General features: G+C 37.9%; 1 protein-coding gene across 3 annotated transcripts in view; it reads left to right on the top strand.

Moving 5' to 3' along the window:
- The window catches only part of EPB41L4A (erythrocyte membrane protein band 4.1 like 4A), a 261,977-nt gene that overhangs the window by 150,664 nt on the left and 91,452 nt on the right, over positions 1–19,861 (top strand). For all 3 annotated transcript variants that reach the window (XM_010339877.3, XM_074382709.1, XM_039467417.2), the window contains 5 exons: positions 4,038–4,135; positions 5,339–5,459; positions 7,760–7,847; positions 10,339–10,427; positions 11,024–11,087. In XM_010339877.3, the coding sequence (XP_010338179.1) occupies positions 4,038–4,135; positions 5,339–5,459; positions 7,760–7,847; positions 10,339–10,427; positions 11,024–11,087 (460 nt within the window). The remainder of the gene's footprint in view (positions 1–4,037; positions 4,136–5,338; positions 5,460–7,759; positions 7,848–10,338; positions 10,428–11,023; positions 11,088–19,861) is intronic.

Below are 19,861 nucleotides of genomic sequence, written 5' to 3' on the forward strand. Positions count from 1 at the left end.
ACGATTATGTTCCTTATTACTCCTGTGTAGGTTGGTACTCTCATCTAGGTTCTCCTGTTTCAATTCAGCTAGCACTTGAAATCAGACTCTTCCCTGTCCATACATTCTTCAGTTTTTTACCAGGGTCTTAAGTCATTAGAAAGTACACTGCAGGATACTTTGGTATGAGCATTCATGATTGTTTTTGGCCAGGAATCTCATGGGAGTCTTCTGTTTTGGGCTTCTGTCTCTCTGGCTCTTCTTTAAGAAAGTCCTCATCTGTTCTCTTTGCTTCTAATTGCTAATGGTCCTCAACAGCTTGTACATCCTTGATGTCAATTCTGCTCTTTTTGACACACATTAGATAAATAGAAAACTGTGAGGCCAATATTTCAGACCCGTCTATCATGTTGTACTGGTGGTGGTGGTGATGTGTTAAATACAGATAGAGTGGAAGACCAAATGCTCCTCCCCCGAAGAACTTACAGTCTTGGGGCAGTGCATATACATCAGTTTGTTAGTTTACACAGGACGTAACCAGAAACTGCTTCATGACGCCTCTGATGTGTACCACAATGTATTCTGGAAACTTTCTTGTTAAGTAGATCTTTTTTAGTCAGCATTTTTTCCCCCAGTATGATACAATATAACTAAAGTCACAGTATAATTTATTGTCTAAACTCTGACACTTTAGAGAATGAAGTTATTAATAATTCTATCTTCATAATAGGCATAAATTCGTACTATCCTAGGCAAACTGGCATATAGGTTCATCCTAATTAAAACCAGAGATAAACAAGGACTCAAGCATTCAGTCATAGCTTTAATCAGAATGACACAGAAGGAAAGACTCAGCAGCTCTAAATTGCTGTAATTCAAATAGAATATTAAATTTACGGTAAGCCCCATAAAGAATACAAAGTAAGCAATAAATAGGTAATTTAAAATAGACCCTGAGAAACTATAAAATGTTTAACATATGAAAATATGATTTTACTTTATCACAAATTAGGGTCTCATTGCCTTAGATTCTAATAAGATGCTTGCTATAATAGAAAACAAGTTTTAAATTAAAAATAGTTAGTTTGTCTTCTTCAATTTTTGATGTGTTTTTTCTTTTAAAGTGGTGAGTTAAAGATCTGTGATACCTTTAAAAGGCAGGCTATCCAGGCAAGTTTGAGTAGATTTTTTTTTCCTATGAATTTCTCAGAGACAGCAAATATTGTTCCCAGTCTTTAGAATTCTGTCTATTTGTGTATCCATGTACCCAATTTGCAAATCAACAAGTATTTATTGAGCAGCTACTAGGTGCCGAGCCCTGGATACTAGGAATGCAGTTACCAATGTGATATGGCTCCTGTTTCTTTGTATCTGTTTGTCGTTCTGTGTTTCAGTTGTTTGTTTTCTAATGTATGTTTTTAATCTCTCTGTTCCTCTTTCCTTTTGTCTTTGAAACAGATGACTATTATTTCTGTATTTGGCAAGAGATTTGATTTTCAGATCAGATGTTATCAATCTTTTTTTTTTTTTTTTTTTTTTTTTTTTTGAGAGACGGTCTTACTCTGTTGCCCAGGCTGCAGTACAGTGGCACAGTTATGGCTCACTACAACCTCAACATCCTGGGCTCAAATGATCTTCCTGCCTGAGCCTTTCAAGTAGCTGTGACTACATGCATGTACCACCATGCCTGCCTAATTTATTTTTTGTAGAGGTGGGAGTCTCACTATGTTGCTCACATTGGTCTCAAACTCCTGGCCTCAAGCAGTCCTCTTTCCACAGCCTCCCAAAGTACGGGGATTACAGGTGTGACCCACCATGCGCAATAGAGGAAGAGAAATACTCATCTCTGACCCATTTCCTTAAGAAAATACACTTCAGGAAAAGAAATGTGAAGATACCAATAGAGAAGGAGGCTATAGTAAAATGCAAGTTTCCAGCAGCAAGCAGTGATAATTCTCACAACTGTCTCTTTTGTTTATAAGGGTTTTCTTTGAGACAGGGTCTCGCCCTGTCACCCAGGCTGGGGTGCAGTGGCGCAATCTCAGCTCACGGGAGCCTCCACTTCCTGGATTCAAGTGATTCTCCTGCCTCAACTTCCCGAGTAGCTGGGACTATAGGCATGCACCACCATCCCTAACTTTTTTTTAGTAGAGAAAGGGTTTCACTGCGTTGGCCTGGCTGGTCTCGAACTCCTGACCTCAGGTGATTCACCTGACGAAACTTCCCAAGGTGCTGGGATTACAGGCATCAGCCACCATGCCCACCCTTGTTTATAAGGTTTTCTATTTAAGTTCTCCTAATATTACTTGACTCTGCTTTCTCCTCTCTAAGAGGAGCACAGATGATGATTATAAAGTGGATTTAATATTCTCAGATGAGCATTCAGGGAATTGAAAATAGTTAAATAGAGTTGGAAAAGGTTGTGCAAATTACGGGACAGTGTGGTCATTGATCAGTCGCAAGAAGTGGCCCAAGAAGAAAGCAGAAGGCTTGAAAGCTAGCTTAAGGAGCTTGAACTTGAACTTTATCCTAAAAGCAAAGGGAAGTCTTTTGAGGATTTTTTTTCTTTTCTTTTTTTTAACTGAAAGAGTGGCATGATTCTGTTTATATCTTAAGAATCCTGCTTACTTCTTGGGATGATTGGTAAATATGAGTGATGGCAGAACACTTAGGAGGATGTTTTAGAAATTTAGGAGAGAGCTACCTGGACGAGGGGATGAAGAAGAGTATAGATTTCAGAAACAGCATATTTGGTGATTGACTGTGGGTGACAGTGATGATGACACATGGTTCCCAGGTTTATTTTACTTGGACATCTGAAGGTGGAGGTGCCATTTACTGAAATGGGCAGTGGGGAAACATGGGGCATTGGGCAAATTTTCTCTCAAGCATGTGGTTGCAATCAAAGTTGGTACCAGTCTAATTGAAATAATTAATGTGGCATCTGACATCTAACATAAGTGTAACATTTCCTCACTAAGGGCTTTGGTTTTGAGCATTTGAAGAAGAGAAATTTGTCAAGCTGATTATTATAGTTCTTTTGTGTGTGTGTGTGTGTGTGTGTGTGTGTGTGTGTGTTTTGTTTTTGTTTTTGTCCTTCCCAATGACATTGAGTTACCTTGCAAAGCAGAAGTCATGAAAGGACAAACTGAGGTGTGTGAGTGTGTGTGTGCTTGTGTATAAATGCTAGCATCTGAGGATGATGTGGATGGTTAATTATGTTGGTTCATAAACCTCTGGCCCCTCTCAGTCCACTGGCAGAATAGCTGAATAAGAAACAAATAAAGCTAGTCAAAGTTACATAACATCCTGATTGAGAGAGTTCTAGGGTCAGCTTGCTTGGGTTCTATCTCTAACTCTTGCTTCTTAATTAGTTGTGAGGTTTTGGACAAGTTATTTCGCTTCTGAGTCTAACACTTTTCTCATCTGCACAATGGAGAAAATAATAGTGCTGACTTTATTTTTAAAGTGTTAACCTGTTATACATAAATCACTTATGTCAAGTTCCTGTATAGCATTTAGAGCAGTGCATGGTACTACAATTATAACAGGTTTTCTTTTGGCAACATGGATTGAGCAGGTAATAGGCAGTGTTATGTAATATAGGTTGAGTCTTTGTGATTTGTTCCTCCCAGCAAGAGCGTGGTGTTGTTGTTGGTAGTGGCAGTAATGATAGTTTTAAAAAGCTTGGAGTTATCCTTTACATCCACCCAATGAGGTGGATGCTTTCAACTGTCCCAGTTTTGCAGGTGGGAAGAGTGGCTGTTGGAGAGGTTAAGCAGCAGCCCAAGACTACAGAGGTAGTGAGTGCTGGGGCTGGGAAGTAAGCCAAGCAGTCGAACTTGAAAGCCACACTTTTTAGCCACAACCCTGTATCGCCTCTGTGAGGTATGTTTAAATAGTTCCTGTTCACTCAACAGCTTCCTCACACAAGTGTGGGGGGTGGCCTTATTTTAACTGAAGGTGATTTGTTGTTGTTAACCTTGATTATCAGGGTCTGAAACCTCAGGTTTGAGTAGTGAAGAGATAATTAATCTCTCTTTTCATTTCTCTTTTAGGTATCAGTTTTTCTTGCAGGTGAAGCAAGATGTCCTTCAGGGCCGCCTGCCCTGTCCCGTCAACATTGCTGCTCAGCTGGGAGCATATGCCATCCAGTGTAGGTGCCACTTAAGCATGTTTGCCTCAGAAATGTCTGGGAAAGTATTTGCATTTTTAAAGTGAATTTATATACTAAAACTTTCTTATCCATGAGATTTTGAAAAAAAAATTAAATTAATTTGGAATTCAAGTTTTCTTCAGTGTTCCTTTGGAAGAGGTAAAAATGGAGCCAAGTACAAATCCCTTATGGTAGGTTTTGTGGAGTTTTAGTCACTGGAATAGCATTGATTCTTGATTAAGTGGAGGGTCTAACAGTCTGTTCTCTGTACATGTCATCCGAGTTCATTGATTCTCCTTCCCCCACCTTCACCCAAGCTGCTTTGTGTCAGAGATCCCATTGCTTTTGCACAGCAGTTGTGAAGAGTCTGCATGTTCAGGTGCCATCGCTGTGTTCAGCGTGTGACTTGGATATTGAGCTCAGTGCTCTTCAGCTCTTGTGTTAATGTGGTGGCTGTGTGGGGTGGCTCCAGTATGCATTGTCATTTTGGAGACTGAGGCTGAGACTACTTCCAGTAACAATTGGACACCTTCTAAGAAGCTAGATGGGGGGAGAATGAGACAGCATGGTCCTTGTCCTTGTGGCACTTGCAGACTAAAAATAATCTAGAAGAAATATGCTAGGAAAAATATCATGTAGATGAACTGGATTGGGGCTTGCAAGGTAGATTAATGTAGGGAGAAACGTTTTTATAGGAGTAATATAGTGGGCTGTCTGGTATCATTTTGCTTCATTGTGTAAATTGTAATGGGATATGTCCAGAATTGTATTGCATTTCCATGATCATTATTTCAGGCAAAGATGTATTGAATCGCATGCACTATTTCTTGGTGTCATTTTCTGATAGGATATATTGAGGTCATTTCACTTCCAGCATTTCTAATGTTTGTACTCTAAATGCTGTTTACAACATTTTACTTCACATAAATTGGTAAGAGTAATTGAAGTAAAAATGATGATATAATTACAGTCTTTGGCAAAGCAAAAATACAGATCTTTGATTTTTAATTCCACAATGTGTTGCTACCATCCATATATGCTCATCAGAGTTGTTTTAGTAAAATTATTTAGTTGTCTTGTATGTGAATTTTAATAAGACATTTGACAAAATATTTAAGCATATTAGGATATTTTATATCTATATTTTAAGGACTTTTTTCCTAAAATGGAAAAAATTATAATGTCTTTTTTTTTTTTTTTAAGCGGAACTTGGTGATTATGACCCGTATAAACATACTGCAGGATATGTATCTGAGTACCGGTTTGTTCCTGACCAGAAGGAAGAACTTGAAGAAGCCATAGAAAGGATTCATAAAACTCTAATGTAAGAATCATTACACTGCATCTTATTTCATTGTCCATCAGTCACCATCTTATGATATTAGCAGACGTTAGAAAAGTTTCTGGAATGATAAATTCTTTCCCTGTGCCTTGAATATGCTAATATTCTTCTTTGTATAGTTTTAAAACTGCTTTTAATTCTAAAATGCTCATCGAAAACATCAATAATTTTAAAAGTATAAAGCAGAAAGTAATCTGAGTGTGTGAAGTCATATTTGTGGTCAATGGCCTTTCAGACATCTCTTTCTATGTAGAATTTCCCATAGAGAAAATTTGTTTTACATAGGTTCATGTATTTATGATATTATATAGTGGAATCATTCTGTAAATACTAGATTTTGTGGTCTTTTCAATCACCAGTATCTTGTGAAATTAATTTTTCAGCTATGAATATAATTTTAATCACAAAAATTTTTAACCATAAATGCACTAATACATTCTTCGATGTTTCCTCTTTGTGGAGTATGCTACTTCTTCACAGTTTAAGCCAAGTCTTATTCAGGCCATAGCAATGAGTCTGGAAATCGTGATGATGCCAGTGTGGAGCCTTAGAGGGTATTGTGTTAACACCACATGCGTTTCTGAGAGTAGACAGGCTCCCCTAGTAGGATTTTCCAATTCATGGCCTACAGCATTGAAGTTACAATTTCATTATAGTTAATTTCGGTTAAATTTTTTACACTGGTTAACATTGCATTATTTCTTGTTACATAACACACCCTCTTGAATATGCTTGGTTTCAGATCTATTATAGTTAAGAAAAAGAAATGGCTGGGCATCGTGACTTATTCCTGTAATCCCAGCACTTAGGGAGGCCTAGGCAGGTGGATTACCTGAGGTCAAGAGTTTGAGACCAGCCTGGCCAACATGGCAAAACCCCTTCTCCGCTAAAAATACAAAAATTAACCTGGTGTGGTGACGTGCACCTGTAATCCCAGTTACTCTGGAGGTTGAGGCAGGAGAATCACTTGAACCCAGGAGGGAAAGGTTGCAGTGAGCTGAGACCACTCCAGCCTGGGCAACAAGACCGAAACTCTGTCTCAAATAAGATAAAATAGAGGAAAAATGTAGAATTAATCTGTTTCAGTGAATGTAGAAGCAGAAGTTGGCTGCTGAATTGCAATCAGAGAGAGAGGCCCTCCATCTTGTATTAGCATGTACTATAAGGCTCTCCAACCTGATTGTAGAGTCCTTCATTTTCAGGTTTTGCTGAAGTAGATGCTCAGAGAGTGCTTGTTAACAACGTTAGGAAGGCCAGTGTGTTTGGCACATTCTGAGAGTACTGATTATACTCGGAGTTTCAAAGTACAATTAAATATTGAAATTATCAAGCCTTTGGGTAGAGGCTCTCATACATGTTTTACATGTTGGTGTTGACAGTGTGACAGTTCTTTCTAAGAATAAAGCTTGATCAAGGTGTGGTATGTCTAATTTGATGAACATTCTTCATGGGTTACAAAAGTATGGTGTGCTATCTAGTGCATTGTGTTGAAATGAAATATGTCACTGCAGGATTTCTTAATTTCTTTAAGATTCGACCTCCTTTGGTTATCTTGTAAAATCTCATTGTCTCTGACACACACACACACACACACACACACACATTCTCACATTCACATGCTTGCACATACATGTTTAGCTCCTCCGTGCACATTTCTGGCTCATTTCTGTGCACGTTTCTGCTCACCCTTATCAGGAATGAATGCTGTTTTCTGTATATTATCACCAATGAAGATTTTGGGAAGAATTCTGTACTCAATTAAGAAAATGACAAGCAGTTTTACAATCTCTGTACGTTAATTAATGTATTTTCAAACTACACATGTGCTCAGGAAATCTTAATGTGACCCCAGTTGGGTGTTGGCAGCCCATTCTCTTCCTCCTACCCACCACTGTTCTAGTTCTCTTTGCTTTGGATGGAGAGCTGCTGGTACACAAAGACATTTTATTCTTTGTGGAGGGTATGCTGTTTAATTTGAGTGTTTATATTCTCAGTAACCTCTTCAGGAGTTTCTGAAACTGAGAATTTTTAATATATGTGGCGACATTGGGGATAGGCTATAATGAGCCAGAATGGATTTGGTAAATGAAATTAATGTATCACTTCAGAGTATACAATTTTGTCACCAAGAAGCAAAGGCCTTCGTGAAATACAAGCACTTATGTGTGCATTAGTTAAAAGGATTATTTATTTTTCCAGTGAATACAGTGAAGATCATTTGCATCCCTTTAAGTACAGTAGCTACTGTGAAATAAGCCTCTCTGTTTTTGTGCTGGGTACAGGGGTCAGGCTCCTTCTGAGGCTGAACTGAATTACTTGAGGACTGCCAAATCCCTGGAGATGTATGGCGTTGACCTCCATCCCGTCTATGTGAGTAACATTTAATTAACACAGAATATTTTAAGCTGATGACATTTTTCTTAAAACGTCACTGAGACTCCCAAAAGAAAGCTGCAGTACTGTTGTTTAGCAAGGAGATGATACTTTTTTTTATCTGTATTTTTCTAACACAAAGCAGCTCTTGTGTGAATTAAACCCTAATGAGTTTTGCATAAAAATCTGTGATTGTATTTCCATGTGTAAAAAACAATTAACTGGACTTGAAAACACAATCTGGATAACAGATCCAAAAGGCTTAGCTAAACAGCAGAACCATTTAAAATTGGTTTATAGGCCAGGTACAGTGGCTCACGCCTATAATCTCAGCACTTTGGGAAGCCGAGGCAGGCGGATCATGAGGTCAAGAGATCATAACTATCCTGGCCATCACTATGAAACCCTGTCTCTACTGAAAATACAAAAATTAGCCAGTTGTGGTGGCGCACACCTGTAGTCCCAGCTACTCAGGAGGCTGAGGCAGGAGAATTGCTTGAACCTGGGAGGTGGAAGTTGCAGTGAGCCGAGATCATGCCATTGCACTCCAGCTTGACAACAGAGCAAGACTGTGTCTTTAAAAAAAAAAATTGGTATATAATCGATCATATTAGAAAGAAAACAGGAGGATATTCCAAAAATAGATTTTATGGCAGCAAGGCATAAATAAAATCACTTGCCAGGTAAAGTAGGCATTAGGCAATAGGTCAGGTACAACTACTATTGGTTCAGTCAATATGAGGGTTACCACATACTGTAGGTATCACTGCATTAATATCCTCGCAGATTTTTTTCAGTGGTTTATGAAAACTTGCTGAATAGTAGTCAGTGAGCAATTACACTGAATCTGCTGAGTGTTCTGCATCCAAGTTTTAACCTTTGAGCTGCTGCTTTTAGGCTACCAATTGATTATTCTATGCCAATGAGATTAGAATGCCTTGCCTTTGAATTAAGAAGAGTGTGGGTAGCAAAAGTTATATTTTATTTGAGAAAATGAGCCAGGTGCTTTATTCTTTATAGGAAATGAATTGCTGAAGAGTATTTATAGACTGATTTTTTTTTTTTGTCTATTGGATCATGTAATTCAGTTTTTAAATCACTCCAATAAAACTTTCTACAGTGTGAATAACACACATGCATTCATTTTGTACATGTCTTGCTCATTAGCATTTCCTAAAAGAAGAAACCATCTCATAATATGTTTACATTTAGAAGCATTACTGTTTATATAGTTAATGTGGCAATAAAAGTTATGGTTTTGGGGGAAGTAGTAGTTCCCTGATATGTTAGATTCCATTTCATTAGGGCATTAAATGCGTCATAGCACTGTCCATTAAGAATGCTTCTAAAACTGTAGAATCATTATAATTTGCCCTTCCCTCCCTTTAGCCACATTAATCTTGTTAGGTTTTCAGTTTTTAAAAGAAACTACTCTACAGGAAATTTATAAAGAGAGTCTTCTGCAAGATGCTCCTACATTTGTGTAGTGTTACCCTAATTAGAAATCACCTTTGGTTGATGGTAGGAGTTTATGGCAAATGAGCTAGATTGATGAGACTCTTCACATATTCCTTTAAGATTTGAATTTTAAGAACTGAAAGTGGATATCGGCTGGTATTCTTCCAAATTTGTTATGTTCTTTGTGAATATAATTTTGCAGGTTACTGTTTATCGTAGAGTAGAAATAACATTATTACAAACAGTTCTTTGCATGTCCTTGGTACCCACTCTGTGACTTTTTCAAGATCCCATTTTTGTAATTTGGATTTATTATTGCCTGAAAATAAGGGTTCTCGAGTGTTTACCAGAAGATACTGTATTTTTAAATTTTTAAGCAGTCATAAAGTTACAGGTGGAAGTAGGAAAACACATGATAGAGACTTCAGAAAATTCAAGTGTGTGTCTGCTGGTGATTGCCTAAACTTTCTAGAGAGAGTTGGGGTGGGGACAAAGTTGGTTTCATGATTGTCCATGTCACAGATAAATGAAGCCATTCAAAAGTACCCTTGATAGAAGCCAGTGGTTCTCAGTCTTTGACTACACAGAAGTATCATCTGGGAGTTCTGTGTGTTTTCACTGCTTTGGCCTCTTCATTAGAGGTTCTGACTTAACTGTTTTTGGTAGTGCCCAGGCATCAGCATTTTAAGCTGCACAGTGATTTTAGTTAATATGCTGCTAGGATTGAACACCACTGTGTAAAGAATGTTGAGTAAGTCATCTGCTGGCCTGACTCAGTCTCGGCTTGTTTTAATGAACAGAAGTGACAAGTATGAAGAACACTAACAGGACATTTCCTTTAAAACTTTGAAAAAAAAAATAAGCAACAAGTTAGCTACTATCATAGTATATCTAGCTTTCTAAGCTGCTGTCTTTTAAAAATGCAACCCAATATTAATGTAACAAATTATATTTGTATGGTCAATTATATTTTGACAAAGAGATTTTATGTGACTATGTGGTTATAATAGGCATATGTTTGTTTTTGCAGGGAGAGAACAAGTCTGAGTATTTCTTAGGATTAACACCAGTTGGTGTTGTTGTCTACAAGAATAAAAAGCAAGTGGGGAAGTATTTCTGGTAGGTATGGCTTGAGAACAGAGTTGGCACTCTGTTTTGAACTTAAAGGACTTTCACTGTGTCAGTGAAAGAGTTGGGGAAAAGAAAACAGGTATATTTTCAGTGGTTGATAAATAAATGAGTGAAATTGGGTGTGAGTTTTCTCCTAATGCACCTCAGTATATATTTTCTTTGTAAATTTCAGACACTGTGATTCTAGACTCTCTTCTTCACGGGAGCTGTTTGTAGTAGGATTTCTCACCCATTTCAATATGTGCTGGTAGGCTGTGGATCCAGGACTACTTTGACTTTTAGCTCTAAATTGGGATGAGCTGGAGAGACTGGGAAGCCCATGGCCCTGCACTGTGTTTGGGAAGGCAGCACTGCCACCACAACCTGGGGATTCCAAGGTCAACCGTGCATTCAGTGGAGAAGCACGGGACAATGAGAACAGAACTAGGGCATATGGGGAACTCTCTCTGTCTCTGTATGTACTGGGTATGAAGCAGTATATAAAGGAGCCAATATTCACTAGTCTTTTCCACTGGACACTTTCCTGATTTTCTGAAAGGTTAGTACTTAAAAACAGCAACAACACCATATGCTTTGTTTTTTAGGCCTCGGATTACAAAGGTTCACTTCAAGGAGACTCAGTTTGAACTCAGAGTACTGGGAAAAGATGTAAGTTTCCAAGTCCTTAGCTTAAATTACAAGGGGGGGTGTCTTGTGTGTTCATTTATAGCTTAAAAGACATTGTGAATAAATGTTTTCTTCAGCTGCTTCCACATGGAGCCAGGTTAATTAACTCACATGCACAGCTTCTTAAGGAAGGAAAGGGAAATGAATGAGAGGGTAATGGAGAAAATGGGCATTTTCGTTTTAGCAAAGGAAAACAAAACCCTTTTAGGGCAGAGGAGATAATAGGAGGTGATTGTTGTTATTAGTGAAATTTGCTTTCCAGTATTCTCTGTGAGGGTAGAAGGTAAAAGTTGTAATCAGAAGGGTATAACCTGCATTCAGGAATGCAAAAATGTGTTCTAATTTTACTCTAATGTTAATTAAACAACCTTTGGGAGTCTCGCTTCCGCTCTTTCCTTCATCGAGTGTGATAGACAAACCAGATGGAAATTCTGGATGCTTTCAAGGGAAAATGTATGGTGAGAGTGCAAAAATGCCGGCCTTCTTTACAACTTGGCAGTGTCCTCTGGGAGTATTTGGGTAATGGGCACAGAGTTTGTTGGTGCCTGGATGTGCTTTGGAGCCTTGACGAGTAGCTTTGAGAAAAAGGAAGGCAAGTATGTGAAAGCTTCCTTTTGATCTACCTGTGAAAATAATGCTTCATTGAAGTGCTACTATATGAAGTATCCATATATTATGGGGTAGATGAGTGAAAATATAATGTTTAATTCATATTTATGGAATACATGAGTGAAAACATGATATAGGAGAATCTGTCCTTCTGTCTCTGATACTAACTTTGTGCAGAACAAAAACTTAATGGAATTGAATTGATTTTCTTGGTTAAAAAAAAAAGTAAATTGGTGCTTATGCATGCACGCCTTGAGACACAGGACCCATATAGCTGCAGCTACATTTGGGGCATGGTATTTGGCAGAGTGCTTCACATGTAGTAGGAACTTCATAAATATCTGTTGAATGATCAATGAACTGAAGCACAGAGACAGACACTATGTGCTGCCGAATCAGAAAACCTGATGCTACTCTTCATTCTCCTAATAGGAAAAAAAAATATATCTCATCCTGAACGATATGGCATGCTGCCATTTACTGACAAATTAAAATTGGATTTTGAAATGAGTTTTAACAACTTGTAAGGAAGGGAAATTCCAGATTTTTAAAGAAATGATAGTCTAGAAACTGCATAGTTGTTCTTATGGTCTAGTTTGGAGGAAATCCAATGTGTTCTTCAGCTCCTGATTAGACATCTCAATTTTAAAAGATGTGCTAATGTAAGACTGAATTTAAATCATTCAAAAAGTAGAGTAGTTAATTACATAGGAGAGTTTTGTAGTTTTCTCCCTATCCTGCCATGAGGTTCAAACGAATAATAATTCATCTAAGTAATATTAATCAAGGAATAAGGTCTGATAAATAGGTTTGAAAATAATATTTCCAGTTATTTTTAGCAGAATACGATATCAAGAGACTTTTATGGAAACAGTACTATTATTTAAAGTATTCTTTCCCTTATAAGTTATTTTTGTGAGTGAGGTCTTTGGTGAATGACTTTTATGTTATTATTACAGTGCCTTAAAATATATGTCTACCACTGTCTCAGGATAAATATTTGGTAAAGTCACAGCTAACCTGCATGTACTTTCAACTTCTTTCTTCATGATTAGGCAAAAACAACAGCAACAAAATTGATATCATCATGTTATTTTTCAAATGGCAGTCTCCACTGAATATCCCTGTTTCCTGTGTACTTGGCTCAGGTGTCTTCCACCCCCACCTCATTCCTTCTTTGGCTTTGAGATGAAATGTCTGGGGAGGCCCAAGATACTGCACACTTCTAGGTCATTAAGCCCAGTGTCAGTGATCTTTAATAAGGTGGCAAAGCAGGTCACATAACTCAGAGGCTTGAATTAAAGGGAGTTTTTAAAATTGGTATTAAATATCACATTAATTTAGTCAAAGCATTCTATTTCCTGAGCATTCTTGCTTGTGGGTCTTTTCTCTTTCTCCACCAGGGTACCCCTCTGTCAGGCAGTGATTTACATAATGGTAGAATTAAGTTGATGATTATTATGGAGGCCTAACTGGAATCACAAATTGAATTAAAAAGCCCCTGAAAACCCATCACTTGGAACAGTAATCACATTCATCATGAAGAATGGTTGAAATGCTTATTCTGCTGGTTTGCTGATCTGGTCAGAAAGACTTAGTATGGTCAGCGCATTTAGTCCAAATTCAGAGACACTTTCATGCATTAAACTTCAAAATAAGTACTGTTGTTTACATAATTTTTTTACAAACAACTAAACTTTTAGTATAAAGACTTTACATGTTCACTGTTGAAAATCTAAAAAATACCCTGCAAAGAAGAAAATTAAAATGACTCTTTATCCTAAAACTCAGAGGTATTAATATTTTGGTACAGTTGCTTCTAGGTTTCACCCTATCAGTGTGAATGTATAATATAGGTATTTATACATACATGTAGATTATCCCCTGTGTGGTTTTGTACATGCCTTTGTATTTTATATCGTATCATGAGAATTTTTCCTTTTTTGTTAGATTTATTCATCTGTTTTGATGTTTGTTCGTGGTGTTTGATTTTTCTTTTTATGTGTTTTACTTTTTTTCTTGCTGTTACAGATGCAATCTTTTCTTTCTATTTTCTCTTCTAATTGGTTTTTGCTAAGAGAAGTGAACGCCGTGGAATTTTGTTTATCTCAGAACTAGTTGTTTTGCTGAATTCTTGTTGTATTCCAGCCAAGAGTTCTTAATTTGATTCTCGTAAATGTTTATAGGTATATCACTTGCAAATGAAAATAATTTGTTTCTCCAATTCTATTATTTATGTTTCATATTTTATAGTGTTGGTCTGAACTTCTAGAAGAGTACTAAGTGATGTAACAGTCTAAGGCATCCTTGATTGGCTTTCTGTTTTAACAAAAACATCACTACTCTTTTATCACTATGTGTTTTTGGTTTTGGGAATACGTGTTTTTTAGTAGGTGTTGAATTTTTTTTAAGTTTATTATCAAATGGTTGATTTTGAATAACTTGAGAACTAAGACTGTTGCCTCTTAACTCATTCAACAACTTATGCATATTTCAAAATCCAGGCAAGAGATGATAATGTCTCTATCTCAGTGGGTCAAGCTGACAACAGTCAAAGTGCAGAGACGCTTTTGGATTATGGATTTTGCCACCAGGGTTTCTTGAATGTGGGCAGATATTACAGAGAGAAGTCCTGGTAACTTAAACGAGTTTGGCCTGAAAAGCAGGAAGGATAGAGCTACCATCAGGTGAGGTGGAGAAGGCTATGGATAGAGCAGACTTGAGGAAGATCAGGAGTCCCTTTTGAACATTTTTTATTTGAGATGTCTTTTAGACATCTAAGTGGAGATAATAAATAAGAAGTGAGCTATGTGAGCCTGGCATTCAGTACCAAAGTCTGAGCAAAATATATAAATTTGAGAATCATTGGTATCTGCTGGTTTTTGAAGCCATGAGACTATCAGAAATCACTAGGAGAATGAGTATAAATGAGAGAAGAAGAGAGAGAACCAGCAAAGGAGGCTGAAAAGAATCAGCCAGTGAGGTAGAAGGAACATTAATTATCCTGAATGCCAAGTATTAAGCATGCATTAAGCATGTGTCATGTATTAAGCATGTCATGTATTAAGCATGTGTCAAATGATGCTGATATGTCAGATAGGGTAAGGGCTGAGAATGGGCCAGTGAATTTAGGAATGTAGAAGACCACTGACAAGATGAGTTTCAGTGGATTGGAAGACTGAGCTTCAACCCAGCAGTTTCCCTCTTAAGTATATATACCCTAGAGATACGTTCTGTGCAGCACTTATGTAAAAGTGAGAGAAATTAACCCAGAATTCCATTAACAGGAGAATGAACAAATAAATTAATTAATATTCATTAAGAAAAACCCATAAGAGAGGTAACAGTAACAGGAAGATAAGAATTGGAGATGGTGAGTATGGACAACTCTTTTGAGTTGTTTTGGTACAAGGGGAATAAATAGGAATATAGCTGGCAGGGACTATGCCAGCCTCAGGATATGAGGAGGATGACTTTAAGGATGACAGCCACCATGAAAGATTGCAGAATCTCATAAACTGATAAGATCCAAAGCTGGGAATTTTAGGAGGAAGGAAAGAGAGAGAATGGTCTGAAAGCAGCACTGTGGAGCAAGGAGGATCCTCCCCCACTTTTAGGCTCACAGATGTGAGAACAGTGGAGACAGAAGACGCATCCATCTCTTGAGGACTGCAGCAGAAGCAGGGTCTTCAGGGAAAGCCAAGTATCTCCTAGTATAGGAGGGTGAAAGACATATAAAGGAACAGATTGAGGAGCAAGGGGTTTGTGGATGAGAGGCCAAGTATTCCAGAGGGTACAAAGCAAGGGTTTCAGGAGATGGGTGGTGATGAAAAAAGAGATAGGCGAGGAGGTGTGCTCAGTAAGCATTATTTGGAGGTGACTGGGATACACAGAGATAAGGAGCATCATGAGAATTGGTCCAGTCGATTAGGAAGAGAGTGAGGATTGGGTTTCCATGTCTGCCCATTCCCTCTGGAGATGTGGGATACAAGACCTAAAGAACATGGGGTGGTTCTAGTGCACCACCTTGTTCAACCTGACCCTTTTCAGGGGAGAGCCTCTCTTACCTGTGGGTTTGAGCTCAGACTCAACACTTGAGAATGGATTGAGGACTTGGGGGAAATTGGGTGTGACATTAACTCTGGGCTTTACCCTCCATGATCAGATGTGCATTTCAGAAAGCACTCTTTGGCTGCAGAGTGCAACACTTCACAGATTTAAGCACAGAGGCAGACAGAGTAGATGTGATCACGGGGAGATGAGAGGACTCACTGCAAAGATGGAGAGAAGTGGGCAGATGTGGGAAGCATTTTGAAGGTAAAATTGTTTGATTGGAAGCAGATTCAATGATTTTGTAGAAAATGGGAATTTAGGATCATACTGGAATTTCTTGATTTTTGTGACAAGGGGAAGGATGTAATTCCTGACACAGGACTTGGCCAAGAATTTGGCATGTAGTAAGCACACTTGTGAAATAAATGAAAGAATGAATAAATGATGCTGTACTTGCTTTTATATATAATACTTCAGGAAACTAACCTCAGCTAAAGTTACCTCGTGTGACAGGATGTAGAACCAAAAGGTTCCTGGCAACCCTGGCTGCAAGTAATGAGATCCACTTGGCAGAGTTGTTGAGCTTGCTGTAAGGAGAGTACATGGGAAGCAGTGATAGCCAGGAGTCACCACAGTTTGTCAGCAAGCACAAGAGGTCACACTTATGTGGGGGTTCCTTTCACATTTTAAATGGTTCTGTAGATATTAAAAAGTATTATTTGCAAATGATTCCAAATTTATAAAAAAGTTGCAAAAAATAAAATACTGCAAAGAACATACTCATTTACTGTTACCTAGAGTCACTTATGATTAACATTTTACTTGACTGACTTTGTTATTTGTGCTTTCTTTTTCTCCTTAAACACACAGGTGATTCTTTTTAGAACAGCTTGAGAGTAAGTTACAAATGTCATAGACTATAAATATGTACGTGTGTATTTCCTAAGAATAGGGATATTCTGATGTAACCATGGTATGTTTAACAACTTAATAAATTAATAATGATATAATACGTTTACTGTCTAGCTTCCCTATTCCAGTTTTGTTGGTTGACCTAATAATGTCCTTTTCAGCATTTCCCCCCTACAGTATAGAATTTAGGTAACTTCCTTTAATCTGGAACACTTTCTTGCATTTTGTTATCTTTTATAACATTGACATTTTAAAAGAATAGAGTTGTACCCCACTGTTTTAAAACAGAGTTTCTTATTTCATGTTTTTCAGCTGTTTCCTTGTGATTAGACTAAGGTTATACATTCCTAGCTGTACAGCTGCACTGGTAAAATAGTGTCCTTCTCAGGTGTCCCATCTGGGAGCACATGGTGACCACCTGTCCCTCATTGGCTCTTAAGTTTGATCACTCATCACAGTGTGGCCTGATTTCTCTGCTGTATGATTCCTGCTTCTCTCTCTCTCCTCTCTCTTCTCTCCTCTCCTCTCTCCTCTCCTCCTCTCTCCTCCTCTCTCCTCCTCTCTCCTCCTCTCTCCTCCTCTCTCCTCTCTCCTCTCCTCCTCTCTCCTCTCTCCTCTCTTCTCTCTCTTTCTCTCGCAACTAATAAGTAGTCTATGGGGAGATGCTTTAAATCAATGCAAATTCCCAGTTCCTCTTTAAAATTCTCTGTAAATTTAGCATTCATCGAGGATTCTTGCCTGATCCAATCTTCAACTAAGATGGTTGCAAAATGCTGATTTTTCTAGCTTTCTACTCTCTCTACATTTAAGAGTCAGCTCTCAGCATTCTATTGAAGCAAGAGCCCTGCCTTCTCTCCCTTTTACTTATCTATTGTCAGTACTTTTTAGCTCTTGTTTTTTCAGTGGTTTAAAATACATTACTATACCTTTTTATTTTTACTACTTTCAACATTTATTATAGATTAAAGGGTCCATGTGCAGGTTTGTGAGATGGGCATATTGTGTGATACTGAGGCTTGGGGTGCTAATGATCCCATCACCCAGGAAGTGAGCATAGTACCCAACAGGTGGTTCTTCAGTACATGCCTCCCCGATCCAGTAGTCCCCAGTGTCTGTTATTTCCATCTTCATGTTCATGTGTATTCAATGTTTAGTTCTCACTTACAAGTGAGAACACCTGGTATTTGGTTTTATGTTCTTGCATTAGTTTGCATAGGTACCTAACTATTTTGCTGTTCAGATTTGGCCAATGGGATCCCCTTTGATGTGACTCCTCGTTCTTTTGGATCTGCCCCTATCATTTTGGGACTAATATCTTCTTTTTTTAGTGTAGTATATTCAGATGCATGTTGTATCAACCATGCCCCACCCTGATGTCAGCTGTTTTCCGAGGAGTTCTGGTTCCTTTTACTTGGAAATGGTCTAGATCTGGGTGCTAGGTGTGGTCATTAGTACTAAGGTGGCTTTGCTTCTTGGCCTTTTCAGGGAAGAGCTAGGGAATATATACCTCATACACACACACATAGATCCTAATACACGTACATACAAATAGAAATACATGTACACATAGGCATACACATATTGATACATAGACTTAGAAATCATGAGTTCACAGCATACCTCCAGTTCCTGTCCCACAGGGTTCTTCCTTACCCCCTGTCGTTTTATATTTATATGTCCTTTCTTTGTCCATGAGAATTTTGGCTTCCAACAAAAGCCACACATTTACTCATTTGCTCAGTTCTATAATGCATATCATGTAGTTTCAGAATTGCTTTAGTCAGACCACTAAAATGGACAATTATTTGCTGTTCTTTCATTCACATATATCAGTTCGCCAAGACAGAGGGCCTAAGAGTCAAGTACTGTGTTCAAAATTTACTTGGATTGGTCTGTCTTTCTTCCCTCCTTCTCATCATTCAGGTCTTCTTTCTTCATTCCTGTGCTTATATATTCATTTGAAATCTACTTAGGTTTATTGTTTCAGCTTGTTTTCAGTTTTAGCTTCCTCTCCTTCACATTCTTTAATTATATATTTTTAATATGTAGAAGGTTAACTTGCTTTCGAAAATCAAAAGTACTCAAAAACTCAGAGAATTATCACCAACTCCACATTCCTTCCATCCTGTTCTGCCATGCTTCCTTGTAGGTAGCCAACGTTAGTTGTTTCCTAGTTCATGCTCCCTGTGTTTCTTTTTGTAAAAATAAGCATTTTATTTTCCTTCTTATTTTCATTCTTTTTTTCCTAAAAGGTAGCATACTGTATTGGCTTTTGTACTGTGTTGGTTTTTTTCCCCTCATTTAGTAATATGTCCTAGAAATCTTTCTATATTAGTTCATTGAGAGATTTCTTTCTTTCATACATAGCCCTCTTATTGAATGTATGTACCATAATTTATTCAAGGAATGTCTCATGCTTGAATATTTAGGAAAAGTTTTCAGTGTTTTACAGTCACACATTTTTCTTCATTCAGTAATTTTGTGCATACGTGTTTTTGGAGGGATGTCTGTGGGTTAAAGTCCCAGTAATGGGATTGCTTGGTCACACTTCATTTATAGTTGTACCATTTTGTGTCTCTAACTACAATGTATAGGAGTCCTGGAACTATAGATTTAATATTTTCCCCAACTATTCTTAAGTGTGTCTGTTAGTAATGGGTTCTGATGCCACATGACAGTTTACTTTGGAGTCTTTCAGATTCAGTGATGGACTGTTAGGTGTGATCAAATAAATGTTTTAAGTCCAGGTCTCTCGCTCACTAACTATGGGCAGTTCACTGAGCAACATTTAACCTATGTTTCGTTATCTGTAAAATGAGGATGATAATATCTCTTATGAAGCTGCTGTGAGGTTGCAAGCACTCAATGCAAAGTTGGACATGTAATGGGCACCCAGTCCATGTCTGTGTGTTGGAACTGCCTTTACCTTGTGCCACTTAGAGCTATTGCAGTCTTGCACAGGGAAGGACCATGGGATGACCTTATTCTTGGCCACTGAATAGCTTATGCTATAGCAGGAAGGGAAGCCCAGGTCTCTCAAGCCCATGGCTTTCCCTTTGCTTCCCTTGCTGATGTGTTTTGCTGACTTTGTCATAATTAAAATACATGGGCCACGTGTTTAGAAGTAATGAAAATTCTCCTACAAAAAATTTGAGTATCAGTAAATCTTACTAGATATACCT

The sequence above is a fragment of the Saimiri boliviensis genome, chromosome 1, assembly GCF_048565385.1.
Source record: "Saimiri boliviensis isolate mSaiBol1 chromosome 1, mSaiBol1.pri, whole genome shotgun sequence".
NCBI classification, from domain to species: Eukaryota; Metazoa; Chordata; class Mammalia; order Primates; family Cebidae; genus Saimiri; species Saimiri boliviensis.